Source organism: Cebus imitator, unplaced genomic scaffold (assembly GCF_001604975.1).
Source record: "Cebus imitator isolate Cc_AM_T3 unplaced genomic scaffold, Cebus_imitator-1.0 Scaffold128, whole genome shotgun sequence".
Taxonomy (NCBI): Eukaryota; Metazoa; Chordata; class Mammalia; order Primates; family Cebidae; genus Cebus; species Cebus imitator.
In genome coordinates, this window is record NW_016107443.1 from 2,415,303 (window position 1) to 2,437,086 (window position 21,784).

Here is a 21,784-nt window from a genome sequence, read left to right on the forward strand (position 1 = left end):
AGAGACGGGGTTTCACCATGTTGACCAGGATGGTCTCGATCTCTTGACCTTGTGATCCACCCGCCTCGGCCTCCCAAAGTGCTGGGATTACAGGCGTGAGCCACCGCGCCCGGCCTGTTAATATTGTTATGTGTGAATCTGATCCTGCCATTTTGTTACTGGACGGTTTTCTTGTCTGTTAGCTAACTCATTTGTCTTTATTGCATTTTTGGTTTTTGCCATTTGGTATGTTCTACAGTGGCTGGTACTTGTTCCTTTCCATGCTTAGTGTTTCTTTCAGGAGCTATTGTAGGGCAGGTCTGGTGGTGATAAAATCTCTCAGTAATTGCTTGTCCGTAAAGGATTTTATTTCTCCTTCACTTATGAAGCTTAGTTTGGCTGGATATGAGACTTTGGGTTGAAAGCTCTTTTCTTTAAGGATGTTGAATATTGGCCCCCACTCTGTTCTGGCTTGTAGGGTTTCTACCGAGAGATCCGCTGTGAGTCTGACTGGCTTCTCTCTGTGGGTGACCTGACCTTTCTCTCTGGCTGCCCTTAGTATTTTTTCCTTCATTTCAACCCTGGTGAATTTAATGATTATGTACCTTGGGGTTGCTCTTCTTGAGGAATATCTTTGTGGAGTTCTCTGTATTTCTTGGATTTGAATGTTGGACTGCCTTGTTAGGCTTGGGAAGTTCTCCTGGATAATATCCTGAAGAGTGTTTTCCAGCTTGGATTCATTCTCCCTGTCATATTCAGGTATACTGATCAAGTGTAAATTAGGTCTTTCCACATAATCCCATATTTCTTGTAGGCTTTGTTCATTTCTTTTCACTCTTTTTTCTCTTGTCTTGCCTTCTCTTTTTATTTCATTGAGTTGATCTTCAATCTCTGATATCGATTTGGCTATTAAAACTTGTGTTTGCTTCACGTAGTTCTCGTGCTGTGTTTTTCAACTCCAACAAGTCGTTTATGTTCTTCTCTAACCTGGTTATTCTAGTTAGCATTTCGTCTAACCTTTTTTCAAGGTTTTTGGTTTCTTTGCACTGACTTAGAACGTGTTCCTTTAACTCAGAAAAGTTTGTTATTATCCACCTTCTGAAGCCTGTTTCTGTCAATTCGTCACACTCTTTCTTGGTCATGTTGTGTTCCTGTGTTGTTGAGGAATTGTGATCCTTTGAAGGAGAAGAGGTGTTCTGGTCTTTGATGGTTTCATCTTTTTTGTGCTGTTTTTTTTCCCATCTTCATGGATTTACCTAGCTGTGATCTCAGGAAGCTGCTTGATGAGGTTGCTTGCCTGCCTGTCGAGGCCCTACTGGGTTTCTAGGGACTCCCATTTCAAAGTATTTTAAAATTTCCCTTGTGAATTCTTCTTTGGCCTATTGGTTATTTAAGAGTATACTGCTTAATTTTTATGTATTTGTCAACTTCCCCAATTTCCTTCTATTGTTGATTTCTGATTTAATTCCATTGTGATTGGAGAATGTACTTTGTTTGATTTTAATCCTTTAAAATTTACTAAGACATCTTTTACAGCCTAGCATATGATCCATCCTGGAGAAGGTTCCATGTGCATGTGATCACCGGTTGCTTCATGGAAACACCTTTTTATTATTTTCCACAAATCTCTAATTTCTTCCCAATTCTCTGGGGACTTACTAGCAGTTTACTACTTTTAATAGCAACTATTACTGTATTCAGTGAGTGACACCCTACCCCACTTCACTCTATTGACTCTCTATCACAAAACCTACTTTCTTTACTCATTTTTAATCTTCACAATTGCCTTGAGGGAATTAACAAGAGCACTTCTTTGTTTTACAAATGGGAAATCTGGAAACACAGGGGGAATCTGCAACTTGTCTAAAGTGCTGCAGAAGCTGTGAAAGTGCAGCAGGAGTGGTCTGGGGCCTCCCAACAGCCATCCTCCCTGCGACAAGGCCCTGCTGCCACTGAACCTATTCACGTCTCCAGAGAAACACAAACACAACAAGCAGGCTAGTCTTCCTCAAATGTTCTTTTTTATGCACAGGCACATGCAGGGGAAGCTTCTGACTGTTCTCTCTTTTGCCTTCTGATTGAAACAATGAGGGAAGCCCACCTGGCACTGCAGCTGGGCCTACTGTTGGCCTAATCATGGGTTAGGGAGGTGAGCTATGAAATGTCCTCATTGTTTGGGTACAACAGTCTTAAGGCTTCGGAAGCACAAAAAGCCAAGAGTCCAAAGACTAAGCTGAGGTTGCATGTGGCATCAGAGAGACCAGACTGTGATGACAGATCAATAGATATAATTAGAAAAAAATGCCCCCTTTCCAGAGCTTACTGCAAGTGAATATAGCTGCTGTCCCCATACAATGCAACAAATGCAACCAGCACCTAAGTATCATCTACCACTAATTAATTAGCATTTTTTGAGATAGGGTCTCGTTCTGTCACCCAGGCTAGAGTGCAGTGCTGCGATTTCAGTTCACTGCAACCTCCACTTCCAAGGATGAGACAATCCTCCCACCTCAGCCTCCCAAGTAGCTAGGACTACATAAACGCACCACCCATGCCTGGCTAATTTTTGTATTTTTTGTAGAGACTATGTCTCTCCATGTTGCCCTGGCTGGTCTTGAATTCCTGGGCTTAAGGGATCCTCCAGCTTTGGCCTCCCAAAGTGTTGGGATTACAGGTGTAAGTCATTGCACCTGGTCTAATCACCTTTCATTAATCTAGCAGCTCCCTACCTAGAAAAACCTCCCTTTGGAAAGGAGTCTCCCATGTGGGGCTTAGCCAAGGTCAGAGCCAAGGAGTGTCCTTTCCAATACCCTGGGCAGAGGCTCCATGTCCGCTTGCCTGGGATGTCAATAAGTGGATCCCTCTGTAACCTCTGTAACTCTGTGATTCCAGAATTCTAAAAGGGCAGGCTATGTGGTTTTTCCTCACAACCCCACATGTGGATTTATTACTTGAATTCAAATGCCAGCCTGTTTCACTGGTAGGGAGAGAAGGACAAGGCTCTTCTTTATAAATATTCAGTGTTCTAATGGTATCAAGAAAAGCTAAGACTTCTGTCTTTCAATCAAAGCAAGGAGAGAAAGCAATGAGACTATGTTGACTATGCAGAGACTGTCATCATGATAAAAACCACCTCTGGAATTGCAGGTTCCATCGTGATCCAAGTCCCAGGTAGACCTGAACACCCTGGACTCACCAGTTGCTAGGTTGGACCCCCTCAGCCTGCTTTTCATGCCAAAGCCCAGACTAGGGCTTCCTCTCATGTGTCTAAGCCTCATTGTTAGACACAAGGACCCAAGAAATTATCAGAGGCAAAATTCCCTTTCAGCTGGTCAGTTGAAAAACTACCAAAAGGACTGGCTTTCAAGTTTCAGATTCAGAGAATGTTCTCCTAGCATCATCTAACTCATGTTTTTTGATATCACAGGCTTAAGAAGCCTCGTCAGTCATTTCTCTAAGTGCCAGCACCACCATTTCCACTCATTCACTCAAACATTCCCCATGAGAGGTGGAAGCTGAAGATTACCTTGGGGAATGCTTACAAAGCTCCTTGTCCTGTATTTAAAAGCCCGACATATCCCAAAGTGTTGTCTTAACTAGTATTCAGTAACATGTGGTTCCATGATGAAAGATAAGCAGGTCTCCTTACCATATGCCATCTGAGCGCCTGTACTATGCTAATGTGCTTGTCAATCTCTAAGATTGTGTTAGTGCTGCAGCTGTAGTTGAAATTTGACCAGAGAGGCAAGTTTCTCTCTCCCCTTGTCTGTCTCTTCCCCATCGCTCTTTTGTGGAATATTCAGAAGGGCTATAATTCCATACAACATACACTGGGAAATGCCAGGCTGGTTTCTATCTGAGCATGTCACGCTTGGTGCAAGGTCTCCCCACTAGAAGACAGAAATATACAATAGCACCCACTTTTACAACATGCCTCATACAAACTTAGGCACACTAAGACCCAACTCAGCCCTCATGAAAATAAGCACCACATACAATGTGACTGAACCTAAAGCTATTTTTAGAGCCTAGTGTACCGTGTGGAGCTTGCGCAGTTCCAGCATTCTATACTGTGTGAATTATAAACTCCTCTGCGGCATGAGCAAACTTCAGTGGTCACCGGTTGTATGAACTCTGACTTTTACAAAGGTACTTAAGGATTCAAGCCAGCAATGAAAAACAAAACAAAACAAAACAAAAGAAGTCAGACCTATACGTGCCTTATGCTCTATGCAGAGAATATGGAACTCTGAGTGCATTATTACCATAGAAGCAAAGTCATAAATGGTGATTAAGTTCCTAGGCTGACCCACAATGCAGCTAAAATAAGACACATCTGCAATATTATCAACAACTAAAAACTGAAAGATAATGAGATTAAATAAAAGACATTTTTATTCACTAAAAATACTTATGCTCAGTGACATACCAAGTGGGGGCAGTCTGTGCCCAAGCAAGAAGGGGCTGCCTGTAGAGAATTCACAAACAATAAGGAAACAATAATGAAGCCCACAAAGTTAGTTGGCTTTTTACTTTCACCAGTTGCTGACAATAGAAAACAACATCAGTAACAAAATATTGCTCCTTTGAGGAAAAAAGGGTTCAACAAGAAGTGATGAAGTAACTAAGGGTACTTGCAGCTATGAAGGAAGTGACTTTGGCATACCCATGGGGATTTCAGTATGATTCTTTATTTTGTCCAAATTAATATCTATACATAGAGTCATGCCTATGGGAGTCCTTTTTTTTTAAATGCTCATTAACCATAATCTTAGTCCATAGGAGTGTCACAGATAGAACAAGGATCAGGACACAGATTCTATGAGTTCAATGAGCAATTCTTAGGCAAAAAAGCAAAGGAGCTAAAAAAAAATCCATAAGTAAGGTGAGAAGCCATGGGTCTGGGATGGAATTGCACAAATAGTGAACACTGAATCAGAAGAATCAAAGGCATCCTCCATCAAGATTCTCCCAAGGAGAAAGAAAAGGTGGGCAGAAGAAGGAGCTTCCTAGGAGAGCCACCAGGTGGAGCCACCACCACAAACCCACTTCATAGCTGGTTCTCTGGGTAGACTTGGGTAGACAACAGCAGTTGTGGTGGGAATCAAAACCCATGACTAACCCATGGGAGACTCATTACTCTGTTAATGCCTTGAAATCAGAACACACAGAGGCAGAAGATTAAATATAACAGAAAAAAACATTCTAAAAACCAATTTTATCAATGGCCCACACATAATTGCAACATGATCGCAATACCCTTCTACGTAGTTCTTACTATGCATTTCACCACCCCTCACTCTAGGCTCAACAGGCTCAGAAAATAATATGAACAAGGGCAATACACACTCTAACATCAATTGCTGATGCTAACAAGCGTGGTGTCCCAATAAAACTTGCCAGAAATGCAGCCAGGGATCAGCTAGTTTAAAAGATGTCTTTAAAGGCTCTTGACTCTCAAGCTTTTGAGAATGAAGGCCCACTGGAAAATAAAACTATAGATGCACATACAGATACATTCACACAGATGTATGTATTATTGAATGACTATATATCATATCCAACCCCATTCACTGTCACGTCGCCAGATTTTCATTTCCCCTGGGAAAGACCAGCTCAGGTGATAGTCAAAAGCTTCTATACAACAGTAATGACTTCTGTTAACTCTTATTCTACCTGTCCATAAACACCAGTTCCTTAAGTAAAATTGACAGGCAATACTGAAACTCAAAGAAAAGTCTGACCCAAACTGCCACATTATCAGATTACCAGTTAACTGGAGAGAATTCACATTTGTTTCTCCAATAGAAAACTTGAAAGAAACAAAGTCTCATCTCTACAAAATCAGCCCCAGATCTCACATTCACCTTAAAAAACAAACCACTGGCAAACCCAAGAGGTTGACATTTTCTTTATTAAGGACATACTTTTTCCATCCTTTGTTTACAGTTTCCTCTCTGCTAAAGAGCCCACAGCCTATCCTCAGAGCCAGGAGGAGTTTTTCAGGCCTGCACACTAAAAGCTGGAAACAATGTTTCCCCTTCAGGGTAAGGGGAAAAGGAAAGGCTGTCACTTAGACCTAGTTAGGGATTGGAATGACTAGTGCTGAAACTATGAGGAGAAGAAAGGTAAACTATTAAGCAAAATTCTTCTGACAACTACAGGCAGCAGACCAAAATGGAGAGAGAGCCCTTCCGTGTGGCAAACGTGAGGCCCATGTTAATGTGGAAGAACTTCTGCACTAACTTTTAAAGCAACATTGTGTCACCAGAGGAAGAGCAGCCGTTGATCCCTCTGTTAAGGAAAACTTAAATGGAACCTGTCTGAAGGATAAAACACACCAGAAATGAACCCACAGCGCAATGTTCTACAGTCAGTCATATCCACGTACCAATTCAGAGAGCAACCCTCCCCATCTTAACTTGAATCTCATTAGACAGATGATCTCACCTCGTAGCATCAGAGCTAGACCTGTTACAAATAACATCTTTTAAACCGTCAGATATTTCAGCATTAATCTCTGGAAGGGGCAGTAAAATGCAAATGCATAACAAACCTTAAATAAAGATGGTAAAAGCAGTTTATCTTTGGGAGGCAGATGCCAAAATAGCAGAGCGACTTAAAAAGAGGACTATAAAATACATATTATATCAGGAGAGCATAATAATAATAATAATAGCAAAAAATAATAAATGTGCAAAATACAATAGAGACTTACCAAACACTGAATTCATGATAAACTGGAAATAGAAACAAGGACATATAAAGCCAACCAGAAACCCACGGAGTGGCTTCACATTCAGAATGACAGAAGTAAATACAAGACACATCCCTACCTTGCCATCCAAATGATATAAGAAATGTGCAGCACTTTCTCAACGTTATCCCAAGGGATACAACAGACTGAAGCTACTTGCAGGCAGGATTGGCTGGTGTTTTTCCAGTCTTTATCTGCCCCAGTACCACACACAAGGCCAGGTGCATAGTAGGCACGCACTAAATATGTGCTATTGAATGTTCATAGGTGTCTACCAAAAAGTGAGGAAGGAACAATGTCCAAAATTCCTGGCAACAGGAGAGGTTCAGAGAGAGGCAAAGATACATCTCCATGTGCTCTGCTAACAATGCAAAAGAGAACCCTAAAATGGAACCTGGTCCTCACAGGGGCCAGCAGGCTATTGATGACAGCCTGCATACTTAACTGATCACATGGATAAAGTTAGCCAGGAAATCCTTCTAAGGATCAAATAATTTATTTTGTTTGTTTGTTTTGAGACAGGGTTTCATTCTGGCACCCAAGCTGGAGTACAGTGGCATTATCACAGCTCACTGCAGCCTTGACCTCCAGGGCTTAAGTGATTCTCCTACCTCAGCCTCCTGAGTAGCTAGGACTACAGGTACATGCCATTATACCCATCTAATTGTTTTTTTTTTTTTTTTTTTTTTTTAAAGAGATGGGGTCTTGCGATGTTGCCCAGGCTGGTCTTGAGCTCCTGGGCTCAAGCAATCCTCCTACCTGAGCCTTCCAGAGTTTTGGTATTAAAGGCATCAGCCACTGCATCCAGCTTGATTTTTTATCTCATTTTTAATTCAAGTAGATAAGAGTCTATATTCAAATGGACAAAAATCCACTGTTCATTTTCAAGAACCTATTTAGGATATTTGCTATTAACTGTTTGAACTTCTGTTTTATTCCATTTTTCTTCTAAACTCAATATATGAATGCTTTTTTTTTTCTTTTTTTGAGGGGGAGACAGAGTTTCACTCTTGTTGCTCAGGCTGGAGTGCAATGGTACAATCTTGGCATTTGAATGCTTTTTAAAAAAATGTCTCTATATATCAATGTTCCAATTTAGGAGGACCCACCATTCTCTTTTATGGGTTTAATGATACAAGAAACAAAAGAATAAATTTTTCTTAGAAGAAAACACACAACTCTCTTCTGTCTGGTTCATTAAGAGAATGACATTTGGCTCCAAGGAAAGTTTTCACATTTTCTGGCTGTAACTTATCAATATACTTGTGTCTGAGATAACTTCAGGACATACAACATCCATGCTGCAAGTTTAAATGAAAAATGACTTCTTGGCTGGGCACGGTGGCTCATACCTGTAATCCTAGCACTTTGCGGGGCCGAGATGGGTGGATCACCTGAGGTCAGGAGCTCGAGATCAGCCTGGCCAATGTGGTAAAACTCCATCTCTAGTAAAAATACAAAAAAAAAAAAATTAGCCAGGTGTCCTGCTGGGCACCTGTAATCTCAGCTGCTCAGGAGGCTGAGGCATAAGAATCACCTGAACCCAGGAAGCAGAGGTTGCAGTGAGCCGAGATCATGCCACTTCACTCTCAGCCTGGGCGGCAGAGCCAAACTCTACCTCAAAAAAAAAAAAAAAAAAAAAAAAAAAAAGAAAGAAAGAAGGGAAAATAACTTCTTATTTCTCAGGAAAGGCTTGTTTTAAACAGGAAGTTCTTTCACTGTGACTCAGGTAAGGACCACAGATATGGCCAGAGGTGTGCAAAAACACAATTGCTCCTGAGGTTCTAATGCCAAAATGTATAGCTGATGGCTGCCAAGTCAGCTGGGAGGACCTACTTTCTCTCAATTCCAGTTACATCATCTTCTCAAATGAAAAGCCAGCCAGGGCCAGGCGCGGTGGCTCATGCCTATAATCCCAGCACTTTGGGAGGCCGAGGCGGGTGGATCACGAGGTCAAGAGGTCGAGACCATCCTGGTCAACATGGTGAAACCCCGTCTCTACTAAAAAAAAAATACAAAAATTAGCTGGGCATGGTGACGCGCGCCTGTAGTCCCAGCTGCTTGGGAGGCTGAGGCAGGAGAACTGCTTGAACCCAGGAGGCGGAGGTTGCGGTGAGCCGAGATGGCGCCATTGTATTCCAGCCTGGGTAACAAGAGCAAAACTCCATCTCAGAAAAAAAAAAAAGAAAGAAAGAAAAGCCAGCCAGGCACGGTGGCTTATACCTGTAATCCCAGCACTCTGGGTGGCTGAGGCAGGAGGCTTGCTTGAGCCCAGGAGTTCAAGACCAGCCTGGCAACATGGCAAAACCCCAGGTCTACAAAAAATCAGTAAATTAGCCAGGTGTGGTGGCTCACACCTTGTAGTCCCAGCTACTCAGGAGGTGGGAGGATCACCCGACCCCAGGGAGGTGGAGGCTGCAGTGAGCCATAATTGTGCCACTGCACTCCAGCCTGGGTGCCAGAGTGATACTCTGTTTAAAAAAAAAAAGAAGAAAAGAAAGCCCATGGAGTCATTCCAGTACCTCCCTAAATCAACTCTGCAGACATTTACAAAGGTTAAAACTGAAAATTGAAACTGATCAGTCCCCAAACTAAGGTTTCCATAGCCCTGGCCTTTTCTCAAGGCTATGAATAGCTTCCTTCAAACCCAAGATGGCTTCTGACCTTATGCAGGTGTCTGGGGAGGGTGAGCTCATCCCACAATGTAAGGGACTACTATCTGTTTGCAGCTGCTGCAAAGTGCGGCATGTTAGAAGATGCAAAAACAGCTGAACACAATGAGGCAAACTTCTTCAGCTAGGCCTATCTCAAGTTCAGGACCCAATGAAGTGGTTCAATTTCAGACTCATGATAGAAATAGACTTCAATATTTCATTATTAAAACAATTTCAAGCATGTATCAAATGATGAAGTCCATATAAAGAAAACAGTCATCTCGTCTTTGATCAAATTGAAGGAAGAGAACTTGTGTTCATTCTATTAAATTCTTACAGGGTCCAAGGCTGAACCACAAGGTGGACTCATATCCTCTAAGAACCCATGTTGGCGAATCAAAGCAGGCTGTTAATAAACCCTGAAAGCAACTTCCTTCCCTAATAGCCACAGCAACAGTAATAGACCGAAACATCGGAAAGGTTGCTGGAGACAAAGCTTGATGATGGAAACAAAGGAGGAGGGGGCCCCTTCAGTCATTTACAATAACTCATAAAACTTTAAAAATTAGTTAGACGGAAGTATTTATAAGTAACTAGAATCATCCCACAGATTTAGCCTCTGATCCTTGTTTTAACGGGGGAAAAAGTGTTTTTTCCATTGATTTGGGGTGGGGAAAAAAATGTAGCTTTTGAGCTCAGTACAATGAACTATTTATCTGGCCTGACAAGGCCAATCAATCTACCCCTGCTGTTTATTATAAGGAGTAGTAGAATACTGGTAGTCTTGATGAGTGGGGGAGGGCCAGAGGCAGCCCAGGGCTTGGTACACAATGCTTCCCTTCAGCTGGAAATTTATGTTAGGCCCAGGTGACCCAGGAGGTCAGGGTGAAGCCTTGGACAGAATGAAGAAGATTTGTTTTGGGCTCCGTATTTACAGAATGCCTCCGTGTACTTGGGTCTCACAACCACCAGCAGATTCCGTATATAAAATGCCTCGGAGTGAAAGGTTGGCCATAATCAGGCTGCAGGCCCAGGGCAAAAGGCTTTCAAAAAGGAACATAAGGTAGTAAGCCATCCCTTTGCATTCCAATTTTTGGTGAATGAAAAATTCCATGGGGAAACTCAGAGGCCAGATTTTACTTGTGAAGAGACAGTCATCTGAAAAATTCTATTCCATCGTTGATTTAAAGTTCTCAGGTAATTTTACTGAACTCATCCAAATAATTACCTCAACTCCTTACCTAAATTAATTCCTTCCCTTGTTAAATTAATTAATTGTTTTAAATCTCTTATTGACTTGACAAAAACCAGGGCTAGCCAAAGAGGCCTTGCTGCTGGTCAACGTGTGTGCAACTGCTGTGCTTACAGACCCAAGAGGCAGCCGGAGGAATGGGAGGGCTCCTTCTCATTGGTTTGGAAGTGCAGAAAGAAGACACACCGAACTCTAGCTCACCAAATCCAATGAATGCAGGTCTCAGTAGTTTGAGAGCTTATTTGAAAGAATGCAGGAGGCACTTTTGGCCAAGACTGTAGTTTTACAGCAAAGGGCACTTAATTCTTAAAATGGGAAATCCCCTACTTTGGTAGGATGAATTTAAGAAAACGAGAAAAGAAAGAAAATCCTATAGCTGCTATCCAATGTGGCCTCTAGCCAATATTTGATCTGAATAATTCAAAAAGGGAAATGTAACCCAGGCAGCTGGAGACAGCAGAGGAAGAGACAGGAAGGAAGAGAGGCACAAAGCTGTGATCAGTGGGCAGTTTACTGGACAAATTCTTATCCTGTCTAAATTTTATGAAAGATTAGCTGTTCTTCCTCCCCATGGTTATGCAAACTTGCCTTCTGTTTTTCTGGTTAATGGAACCCTTTGCTAATCTAGTTCCTGTGCCGCTTTTGAACAGCTCTCTATTTCTCTTTAAGGAAGTAATAAGCCCACTAAAAGCTGTCAGCAGAACACTAACCTACAGACATGCTCAGCATGTGCCCTGGCTGGTCCAAGATCAGGAAAAACTGAAGGACCCTAGTGTGCCCACAATATAAAATCTCTGCAGTCCTGTATTCTCTCTCACATTTTTTCAAACAATTATCTCCAAGAGGGGAGGGAGAGAAAACAAAACTCCAACAAGCTGAAACCTGAAAATCTGCCTTGAGGTCTCAAAAGAGAGAAAACAAGATTGTTAAAGGTCTCCTGGTCAGATGGATGTGTTAGCTGTATCTTTGCACGTTCTGCCTCATAAACTCAGGGAGGCAGGGTCTGCACTAGGGAGCCTAGCAGTTAGCTAGAGAAAGAACTTGATAAGGTTTGCCTTAAATTAAAAGGATAGTGTGGTTAGACACATTGCTCATGCCTGCACCACAGCATTCTCTAAATTCACCTTTCATCCATAAAAATAGATATGAAAGTGAAAGCTAAAGATCTAGAAAAAAAAGACCTAGAAAAATCATCATTTACAAATGCAGTCCACTTTCCCATTGTGAAAAAAATTTTTTATTAGTTCCCTATATTAAAGTTACTATATATCTATATCTATATCTAGATATATATCTAGATATAGATATAGATATAGTCAATTGCTAAGTAAGCATGTGTGTGTATCCAAAATGTATACCCAAAAGACAAAAGGACAAACTCTATCCAATTTTTCAGCAATATAAAATTTGACACAGTTCACCAGAAGTTTCCAGTTTTTGTTTGTGTTCAGGGAGGGGAACTCTTTTTCCTTTCCCATACCTCTCTTATTGGTTCTTAAAATCGTTTCAGAAGACAGCAAAGAGTTTCCACTGGGCACTTCATGCATGGGCTTTTCTGGAGCTTTGTTGGCGAGAGGGTCTTTCTTCATCTCTTTCTTTATTTCCTGTGAGGACAGATAAAAGGAAAACAAGACTATAGTTTGAATCTTTAGAATGCCTCTTGGACTATCTTAAGTTTCATCCTTCTGGAAATGAACTATAGCAATGCCAACTTAACATAACATGATGCTTTAAAAACACGATTTTCTATATTTTTGTATTTTTCTTACATTTATTGGAGATGCACCTGGTCTTATAAAATGGAATAAGGCCCAGTATGGTGAGGCGACCTTATAAAATTATGGCCATTCTATGTGACTATAAACACAATGAGTGAAACATAAAAGCCACCATACAGCTCTAAGTGACAGCCTGTTCTTGTTAAACAATGACAAACTTTAGCCAAGAAGACTCACCCCCTTAAAAAGCATTCTGATTTCTCTTCTTCTCAACAGAGATTTAGAGAAGCATATTCCCAAATTACCATTGTGCTCACAAGTATACTAAACCTAAAAAAAGATGATTCTAATGCATTTGCAGTCATCAAGTTGCTCTGGCAATTTCAACTATTGACAAAGAAAAAAGTAAGGATGGCTTATCACTCTAGATCAGGGGTCAGCAAATGAAAGCTCACCACTCACTTTTGTAAAGAAAGTTTCTTTAGAACACAAATACACTCACGCATTTAAGTATTTTGTATGGCTGCTTTGATGCTACACCAGCGGAATTGAGTAGTTGCAACAAGAGATCAAAGTCTAAAATATCTGGCCCTTTACAGAAAAAGTTCACTGACCCCTGCTCAAGGTAGACTCTTAAAGCTCCATTAAGATTTAAATTTCTAAATTCTAATGGCTGATATAATTATTTCAAATTACTTTAATAATTTACATAATTGTTTTCAAAAGCATTGATAGCCCAAGATAATAGTGACTCACAAAGCATAGGTCTGTATACAGGAATTCCTCCAAAAGGAGTAAAGAGTTTCTAGGCTTGTCTGAACCCATAATCACAGTAGCTTTTTTGAGGAAAAGTGAAAGCTTAGGGGCTGACCCCAAGCATGGCTGAATGGCAGGAAGAGCTCAAAGATGAGGGATGTGTTCCTTAGCAAGAGCCCACAAGGTAAGAAATGGAGATTGGCTCCCCGCTGGAAGGAAGAGAGATGCTACATTAAGTAGGGGGCCATGATTAGGCCCAAGCAGAGGGCAGGGGCAGAAAGTAAGCAACAAAAGTTTGTCAAAACAATGCGACTGCCTGCAGCTTCCTGCATACTCAAGAGTGTGTTAGTTACCATATCCAATTCCCCTATTGCCGGCTCTGTTCACAGCAGCCTCACCCTCCTTTCCTCCCTCACCAGGGCCCCACCGGAAACCAACAACTGGGGCTGGCGCTTTGCTAGGTTGAGCATTTCAGCTGGCGTCCCAGAGGCCTAACCAGGCGAAGCTCAGCCCAAGGTCAATACCAGTACCTCTGCACCCCACACAAAGCTGTGTATGCTCGCGTGCATGTACACGAACACCTACCTCAGCAGCCCCAGCACCTGCTAGAGCAGCAGTTGCCAGGGGTTCCTGTAGCCTCACAGGCAGATGGCCTCAGGGGACAATCTGCAAACACTGCCTGCCTGAGCTACATGACAGGATGCTATCTTGGTGATGGCTGCCAGCCTGCTATGGCTCTGGAAGTAAAGACAACAAGCTACCAGGTAGGCTCATTTCCCCACTGGGTGCTTCTTTAGGGGAAGAACAGTTGCTCAAACTTCATTTTCCATCGCAGTGTGGGTATGACCGTGCACGCACAAATTCCCCACCTTGACACAATGTAATGCAGAAACATGACAGCACAACACTAAGGAAACTTGCTCAAGGTCAAACAAGTAGGAGCCAGAATTTGAATCCAACCTGTCTAGCTTCAGAGCTCATCTCTTTTTTTTTAAGACAGTCTCACTCTGTTGCCCAGGCTGGAGTGCAGTGGCGTGATCTCTACAACCTCCGCCTCCCAGGTTCAGGCAATTGTTATGTCTCAGCCTCCCGAGTAGCTGGGATTACAGGCACATGCCACCTCGTCTGGCTAATTTTTGTATTTTTTTAGTAGAGACAGAGTTTTGTGATATTGGCCAGGCTGGTCTCAAACTCCTGACCTCAAGTGATCCACTCACCTTGGCCTCCCAAAGTGCTGGAATTACAGAGGAGAGCTCATCTCTTAACTACTCTTTCCCAGAGTCCTGACTGGATTATAATCACATCTTCCTGCCTCCAATCTCACCCCTCCCACTTCACCCTCTGCACTACCATAATGGACACTCAAATGTCTGTTCTTGTCAATCCCTAGAGAAATCTCCAGTTACTTCCCAAAGACCACAGGACAAGCTTTCATTCAAACACTTTTCAAATTGAACAGCAAACCACAAGTCCCTGTGTACTTGCTTCTAAAAATATCTGACATGCATGCTGACCCCACAGTACCAATTACCATGCAAATATAAGTGCTGCACTGCTTGGACAACACCTTATGTTTACAGAATCCTGATGTCATGGACTCCTATCCAAAGGCTCTAAAAATAGGTGATGATGCTAGCAATGATACAACTGTACACTGGCAAAGGCTTATAAATTAAAGTGCTTTAGCAGCTATTATTTTCACTTGCTGTTAACAACAACACTGTCAGGAAAAAAAAAAAAAAAAAAACCACCACCTGATTTTGCCAGACATATATTTTTATACATAAGAATAATGAGACCCAGTCAGAAAAGATGCAAGACCAGATGAAGGCCACAAAGCTAGCAAGGGGCAGAGCTGGCCACGAGACCAAACTCTGAGCCTTCTAGGCAGAGCTCTCCTGCTACATCTCACCTCCTAAGAAGAATCAGTGTCATGACTATAGGCGGGAGACTCAAAACCACTCAGCCTGTGGCTCCAGTGGAAACCTTAGCTTCCCGCCACAATTAAATAATGTAACAGATCACCTTACCTATAAAGTCCAAGACTATTGAGGCTCAAATCTTCGAAGTTCCTTATTATCCATGCACATAGACAAGCTTGTTCCTGCAGAGGAGGGTTGGCTTGGCACTAGAGCAACTCCTGCCTCTGTATAGCTGCCAAGAGCCACGTACCTGGAACTCTCCGAGGTTCTGATCCAGGTCATGGGACTCTGAATTTCCTAGGACAGGGGTTCCTAGCCCCCCAGTCTTTAATTGTAACTTTCTGACCACCAGGCCTATGTTTTTTTCTTTTTTTAAACATTTGTTAAGAACCCGGGTTCTATAATCTCAGTAGTAGAGGCCACACCCTGAACCAGAATTGCAGGCCATGAGGGCTTATGAAAATGTATACATACCTGCCCACATATATAAATCAATAATGATTTTGCTTGCTTAAAGGCTATACAGAATAGAAAGGGTATCAACAAACCTCTTAAGAAGGCAAAGGAAACCCGGCTTCTCTTTATCTCAAATCTGATCTCTTACAATGGAAACTCGGCAAGTACAATAAAACCGAGGCCATCAATAAGATATCAATGCTGCAAGGACACTTCAGCTGTGTCACAAGGGCCACTTGAAAAAAGGAAGAGAACTCACACCATTCTAGCTTCCCAAAAGCATTGTACCACACAGAGTCTGGGATGGCCTGCCCATATTCAGAGACCAAAAAGCCCCAATAATGCCACTCTGACAAAAATTCTCCACGACATATTCAGCAGCCTGCAAACGGCAACCTCACTGGGCAAACACATGATTTGCATGCAACTGAGAATTATGCTAGGACAGTCTGCTTTCTGATGAGCTGCATTGCCTTGATGTGGCTGGCTGCTGGGCCAAGTTGGCTACCTCTTTTCTCTTCTCCTTCCCCATCCCCTACATACTTTACAGGTGTTGGCGGGTTGGCTGGGTTCAGTGTTAACTCCTTTAAATTAACTGGTCAGTCTCTAACCAAAATACTACACAATAAAATACAGAAACATGCTCAGTTTGGGGGCCCTTCCCTCCCCTCACCTTTACTTCTTCCATCATTCATAACACAGGTTAAGGCACAGACTTCACAATGAATGGAGAATGATGCTGTGCATCAGAAAACCAGAACTAGTACTGACATCATTTATTAGAGGTATGACCTTGGGGGAAATACTTAAAGCCTCTATGCAGCCATTTTGTCACTTGTAAAAGAGGTCTAACAATAAATGAACCGTCCGAGAGGTGTCTTCAGGATCAAAGACTGAATTAGAGAGTAGTACACAAATTGATTATCTACTCTCATTATTAAATATCAAATACTATTTTAAAAAGAACTACACATAACACCGATAAAATTCACAGTCATAATGTTGAATGACAGAAGCCAGACACAAAAGATACTACATGATTCCAATTATGTGAAACCCAACAACAGGCAAAATTAATCATTGGTGAGACATCTCAGAACAGCAGTTACTCTTAGGGAGGCGTACAAGGGAGCCTGCTGGGAGGATGAAAATGACCTATAATGAGGTCTGGGTGATGGTTACACAGGTGTACATAGACCAAAATATTCACTGAACTGTATTTCTAAGACTTCTGCACTTTACTGCATGCAATTTCAATTTAAAAGAACACCACAAATGCTTAAACTGAAAGAAGACAGATTATTTTAAACTGAAATGTGCTGATATTTTGTCCTAGGAGGTCAGAAATACACAAAGCTAGTGCTTGAGTATTTCAATGTTCATCTCAGGAGGTGAGATGTTTTCTGGGATCAACATCAGTGTAGCAGGTGGTCGGAATGTGCCAGATGCACCCTATGGAATGGGTGAGCCAAGGCGTGTCTCCTCTCACCTATCCAATCAGATGAACGGATCTGTTCCCACCAGGGCATCCTTGTTTTCCATGTCAGCTGCTTTCCTCCTACCTTGCCAGATTTCCTTCTCTCCTGCCACCAACAGTACTAGCACACAGAACAGGCTGGTGCTACGGACACCAGGGAAAGTTGGGCATCCCCCTTACCTGCCCAGAATGCTGGTCCTGGTACTTCTGTCTGCATTCAAAGAGCTGAGTGAAGTTGGGCAGAGCCCCCTTGGCTTAGGGTGGAAGCAAGGCAGGCAAAACAGACATCATTCATCAGCCTAACCTCAATCCTGCTCTATTTCTTTCTGGAGTAAAGGCTTCCTTTAGACCCAGACGTGTCTGTGGGATCACAGCTGTGCCCCCTGCACTAGTTCATGAAAAACCATTTTGCAAAATTACCACTGGCAGGAGATTTTAAAAGTCACTAAAAACAAACACTTATACCAAATCTACTGATCAAGAGAGCTTTGAATAGATATGCAATCCTAGAATAGCACACTGCTCCCCCACATGCATCTCTCTCTCCCCACCCCACCCCATGCAAAAGGCAAGTCTGAGGAACAGCTGCCCTGTGAGTATCTTCCCTGCATGCAGAGACTATGCCTCCCAGTATTTGGCTCTCTTCAGAAAAGACTGGTCTGTCTCAGAACACCTGGGAAGACAGAGCAAGTATTCTGAGAGTATGGCAGACTACCAAGTGGAGCTTCAGTTGTATCTATAACATTCCATTTCTTTAAAAAATATATCTGATTACCACAATAAAAGAAAATACCCATGCTATTAAACCACCAAATGCACCAACTTCATTAGAGAGAACTGTAAAGAAGAAAAAATTTATAAAGTAAATATGGCAAAATATGAGGATTTTATAAAGCAGGGGTGGTGGGCACACAGATATTATATGCTTTAAATATTTCATAATTTGCCCTAAAAATTACATAGTGAAACCATGTTGATGTCTCACACCATAATAGCTTTTTCATATTTACAAAATATGCTGATGCTCAGAAAAGTGTTTTGATATATACTCATAAATATTCCGATGGCATTTTCAGCTTAAAGCTAACAAGGAAATTTCAAGAAATGTAATAGGATACCTATGGCCATGTTCTATGTCAATCTTTAACTGCATATTTGCAACATCATATACTTGCAGTATTTTCTTCCAAGAATCACTGATAACACGAATAGGAAAATAACAAGAACATGAGAACAAGAGCAAGAAGCTCATGACCTACAGGATGGGGATGAACACTATAAAGACCACAACAAGTGATAGATACTGGACAAAAGTGAGAACGGCTACCTTTGTGTTCCAAAGAGATAACGTTGCATCCTGATGTACAGTGTAAAATTAGTTGCATGACAGTTGGTGCCTTTATGTTTGCCTACACCCCACTAAACATCTAGATTATTACCACTGGATCAAAGGGTGTCAATATCAACCAGTTGTTTGGACACATAAAAATATCTATCAGATGAATGACCAATTTAGTAGAGTGTTATAGGCAAGACGACTACCTACAGATGAAGTAGAATATTTTCTTTTCTTTTTTTTTTTTGGCTGGGGGAGGGAGAAGTCTTGCTCTGTCACAACCTCTGCCTCCTGGGTTCAAGCAATTCTCCTGTCTCAGTCTCCCTAGTAGCTGGGATTACAGGCACCCACCACCACATCCAGCGAATTTTTGTATTTTTAGTAGAGACCGAGTTTCACCATGTTGGCCAGGCTGGTCTCAAACTCCTGACCTCAACTGATCAGTGGCACAGTGTTTTCAATTGATCCCAAAGCTGCAACAACGTGGAGATCTGTATCATCCCTATAAAGATACAACTGGATCACCATCAACTTCTCGCCTAACAAGATGCAGATCAGACTTAGAAGCAGAGGGAAGATGATAGTAAGAAAATTCATGTAGTCCCTCACTTTTTTAAAAAACAAGCAATACTTATTTCTTTATTTAACTGGGAATATTAGACATTCAAAATAAATTTACTCATTTAGAAAATAAACCTTTTAAAGCACTAGAAGAAAATAAAGAATGTTTCTGTAATCTCAGAGAGGCAAAGATAACACTCTGACATAGAATTTAGAAGCTGAAAAAATAAGGGTCAATAAATTACAGAAAACTAAGACTGTAACATAGCAAACAACAACAATAAAATTCATCAACGATGACAGGACAAACTGGGGGAATGTTGCCTCTTCTATAGAGAGAGCTCCTTCTACAAAGTATCAGCAAAAAGATCAATAACCCAACAAAAAAACAGCAAAGGAGCAAAGGACAGGTCACAAAAAAGAAAAAAGTAGCCAGGTGCAAGTGGCCCACACCTATAATCCCAGCACTTTGGGAGGCTGAGGTGGGCAGATCACAAGGTCAGGAAATCAAGACCATCCTGGCTAACATGGTGAAACCACCTCTCTACTAAAAATACAAAAAATTAGCTGGACATCATGGCATGCACCTGTAGTCCCAGCTACTCAGGAGGCTGGGGCAGGAGAATTGCTTGAACCCGGGAGGCAGAGGTTGCAGTAAGCCGAGATCATGCCACTGCATTCCAGCCTGGGCAACAGAGCAAGACTCTTCTCAAAAGAAAAAAGAAAAAAAGGAAAGAAGTGACTCAAACATACAAAAAGTTGCTTAAATGCATTCATTAGAGAAATGAAAATTACAGTAGGATTCCCGTACAATGGTGCCTGACAGTGCTCAGTGCACAGAAGGACCCTGTGTCATTCTGGCTATTTTCTCATACCTAGAATTGTTGCATTTACCTACTGTATTAAAATAATGTTTACATATGTCCTCACACTAGAATCTGGCTCTCTCAGAATACTGTCTGTTTTCACAGCACGTGGCATAGTGCCTTGCACACAGCTAGTCCCCTCAAAGAATGGGGGATATGAGGCCCCCAAGAACAAACCTCTCTAGAAGTTGACAGTTTAGGAAGGGATGTACTTAATTTTTAAATTACAACAAGATATTTTGATCTGTCAGATAGTCTACAATAAAAAATTGATAATATAATGTCAGCAAGGGTGTAGGAAAAGAGAGCCTCACATACTTTCAAAGGAGAGTATAAATTGATAAATAAATTGGTACAACCTCCGTGGGTAGCAGTGTGACAATTGTCTATCAAAAATTTAAATGTCTGTGCCTTTTGACTCAGTATTTCTACTCCTAGGAATTTAAACTACAAATATACTTGTACACTTGCAAAACAACATATGTACAAAATTAATCGTTATGCCATCGCTTCAGTTAGCAAAAGACTGAAAGAACATACATGTGTATCAGTAGAGAGCAGGTGACGAATGGCCATAAATCAATCCCATGCAACTCTCTCCAAGACTGAAGCCAGTCTGTATATACCAAGAAAGACAATTACCAAGACATGTTGCTAGGTTATTTAAAAAAAAAAAAAAAAAAAAAAAACGCATAGCATATGCTAGCATTTGTGTACATTTCTATGTACGCCTCCGTGTGTGATACAGAAGCCACACACAACAAACTGATAACTGAGGCTGCCTACAGGGAGGGGAACCGAGTGGCCGAGGGACAGGGAAAGCATATATTTGTCCCGTTTAGCTGGCACCATGTGCCTGTGTTAGCTACTCAAAATTTCAATTAACTTAAACATTAATTGAAATATGTTTACTATTTCCTGATTATTAAACTATTGACTGCTCCTTTTTTTTTTTTTTTTTTTTGCAAACAAGTGTGAAAGGAAAATAAATCTTGGGGTCCCAAAATCACTAAGCTAAAAGGAAAAGTCAAGCTGGGACTGGGTCATGCAACCCTGTCTTCCCTTTTGGTTCCTAAATACGATGGCTACCAGATGAAAAGCTACATGCCTCCTCCATATTTTGCCCACAAGGAAATTCCTAGTGAGCCCCATGGTCTTCATCCTAAGGTGTTTCTGTTAAGATATCACCACTACAATGTAAATTGATAACTTATCTTAATAGGTGCAGTCTCCCTGCTCACCAGACACAAATGCATATCTGATTGTTCCCAGGCCCAATTTTGCCTATGTTATCTTATGTAAAAATGCAGATTCCCTGCATTTTTGCTCTGCCCCATTTGTCTATGTCATCTTATGTTAAAAAAAAAAAAATGCAGATTCACTGAGCCAGACAAAGGCATGAATAACTATTTTTCCCTACCCCCGCTTACATGAAAATTGTATACTTTTAATATTCCACCCTTTCCCCTTTAAATTTGGAGCCTTCAAAATCATTTCCAGAGAAAGGTATAGGACAGTCTCCCAGGCACATGTCCTTAACTTTGACAAATAAACGTCCTAAAATGATTGAGGCTTGACATTTTTCTTGATTGACACAAGGAAGAAGTTGATACTGCCCCCAATAAGAGTTTAGCTTTATAATTTCCACTGCTAGTTTTAAAGATCCAACAGCATACGCTAACATACACAAAAGATTTACAGAAAGCTCTCCAGTCCATATGTTTCTTTAAGCAGGGGACATAGGAAAGCTAAGATGTGGGGAAAATCAGGCAAAGTCCAATCAACTTTTTTTTTCAATCATATGTTATAAAGTTCAAGTTTCAAGGCCAGGCGTGGTGGCTCATACCTGTAATCCCAGCACTTTGGGAGGCCAAGGCAGGCAGATCACCTGAGGTCAGGAGTTTGTGACCAGCCTGGCCAATATGGTGAAACCCTGTTTCTACTAAAAATACAAAAAAATTAGCCAGATGTGGTGGTGCGTGACTGTAATCCAAGCTCTTCCAGAGGCTGAGGCAGGAGGTGGAGGTTGCGGTGAGCCGAGATTGTACCA

The 21,784-nt window shown here is 41.6% G+C and overlaps 1 protein-coding gene across 11 annotated transcripts in view; it reads right to left on the reverse strand.

Annotated features, from left to right (window-relative positions):
• Positions 1–21,784, reverse strand: part of SH3KBP1 (SH3 domain containing kinase binding protein 1) — a 383,287-nt gene that overhangs the window by 226,103 nt on the left and 135,400 nt on the right. For all 11 annotated transcript variants that reach the window (XM_017540642.2, XM_017540638.2, XM_017540641.2 and 8 more), the window contains one exon: positions 12,123–12,246. In XM_017540642.2, coding sequence (XP_017396131.1) covers positions 12,123–12,246 — 124 coding nt within the window. The remainder of the gene's footprint in view (positions 1–12,122; positions 12,247–21,784) is intronic.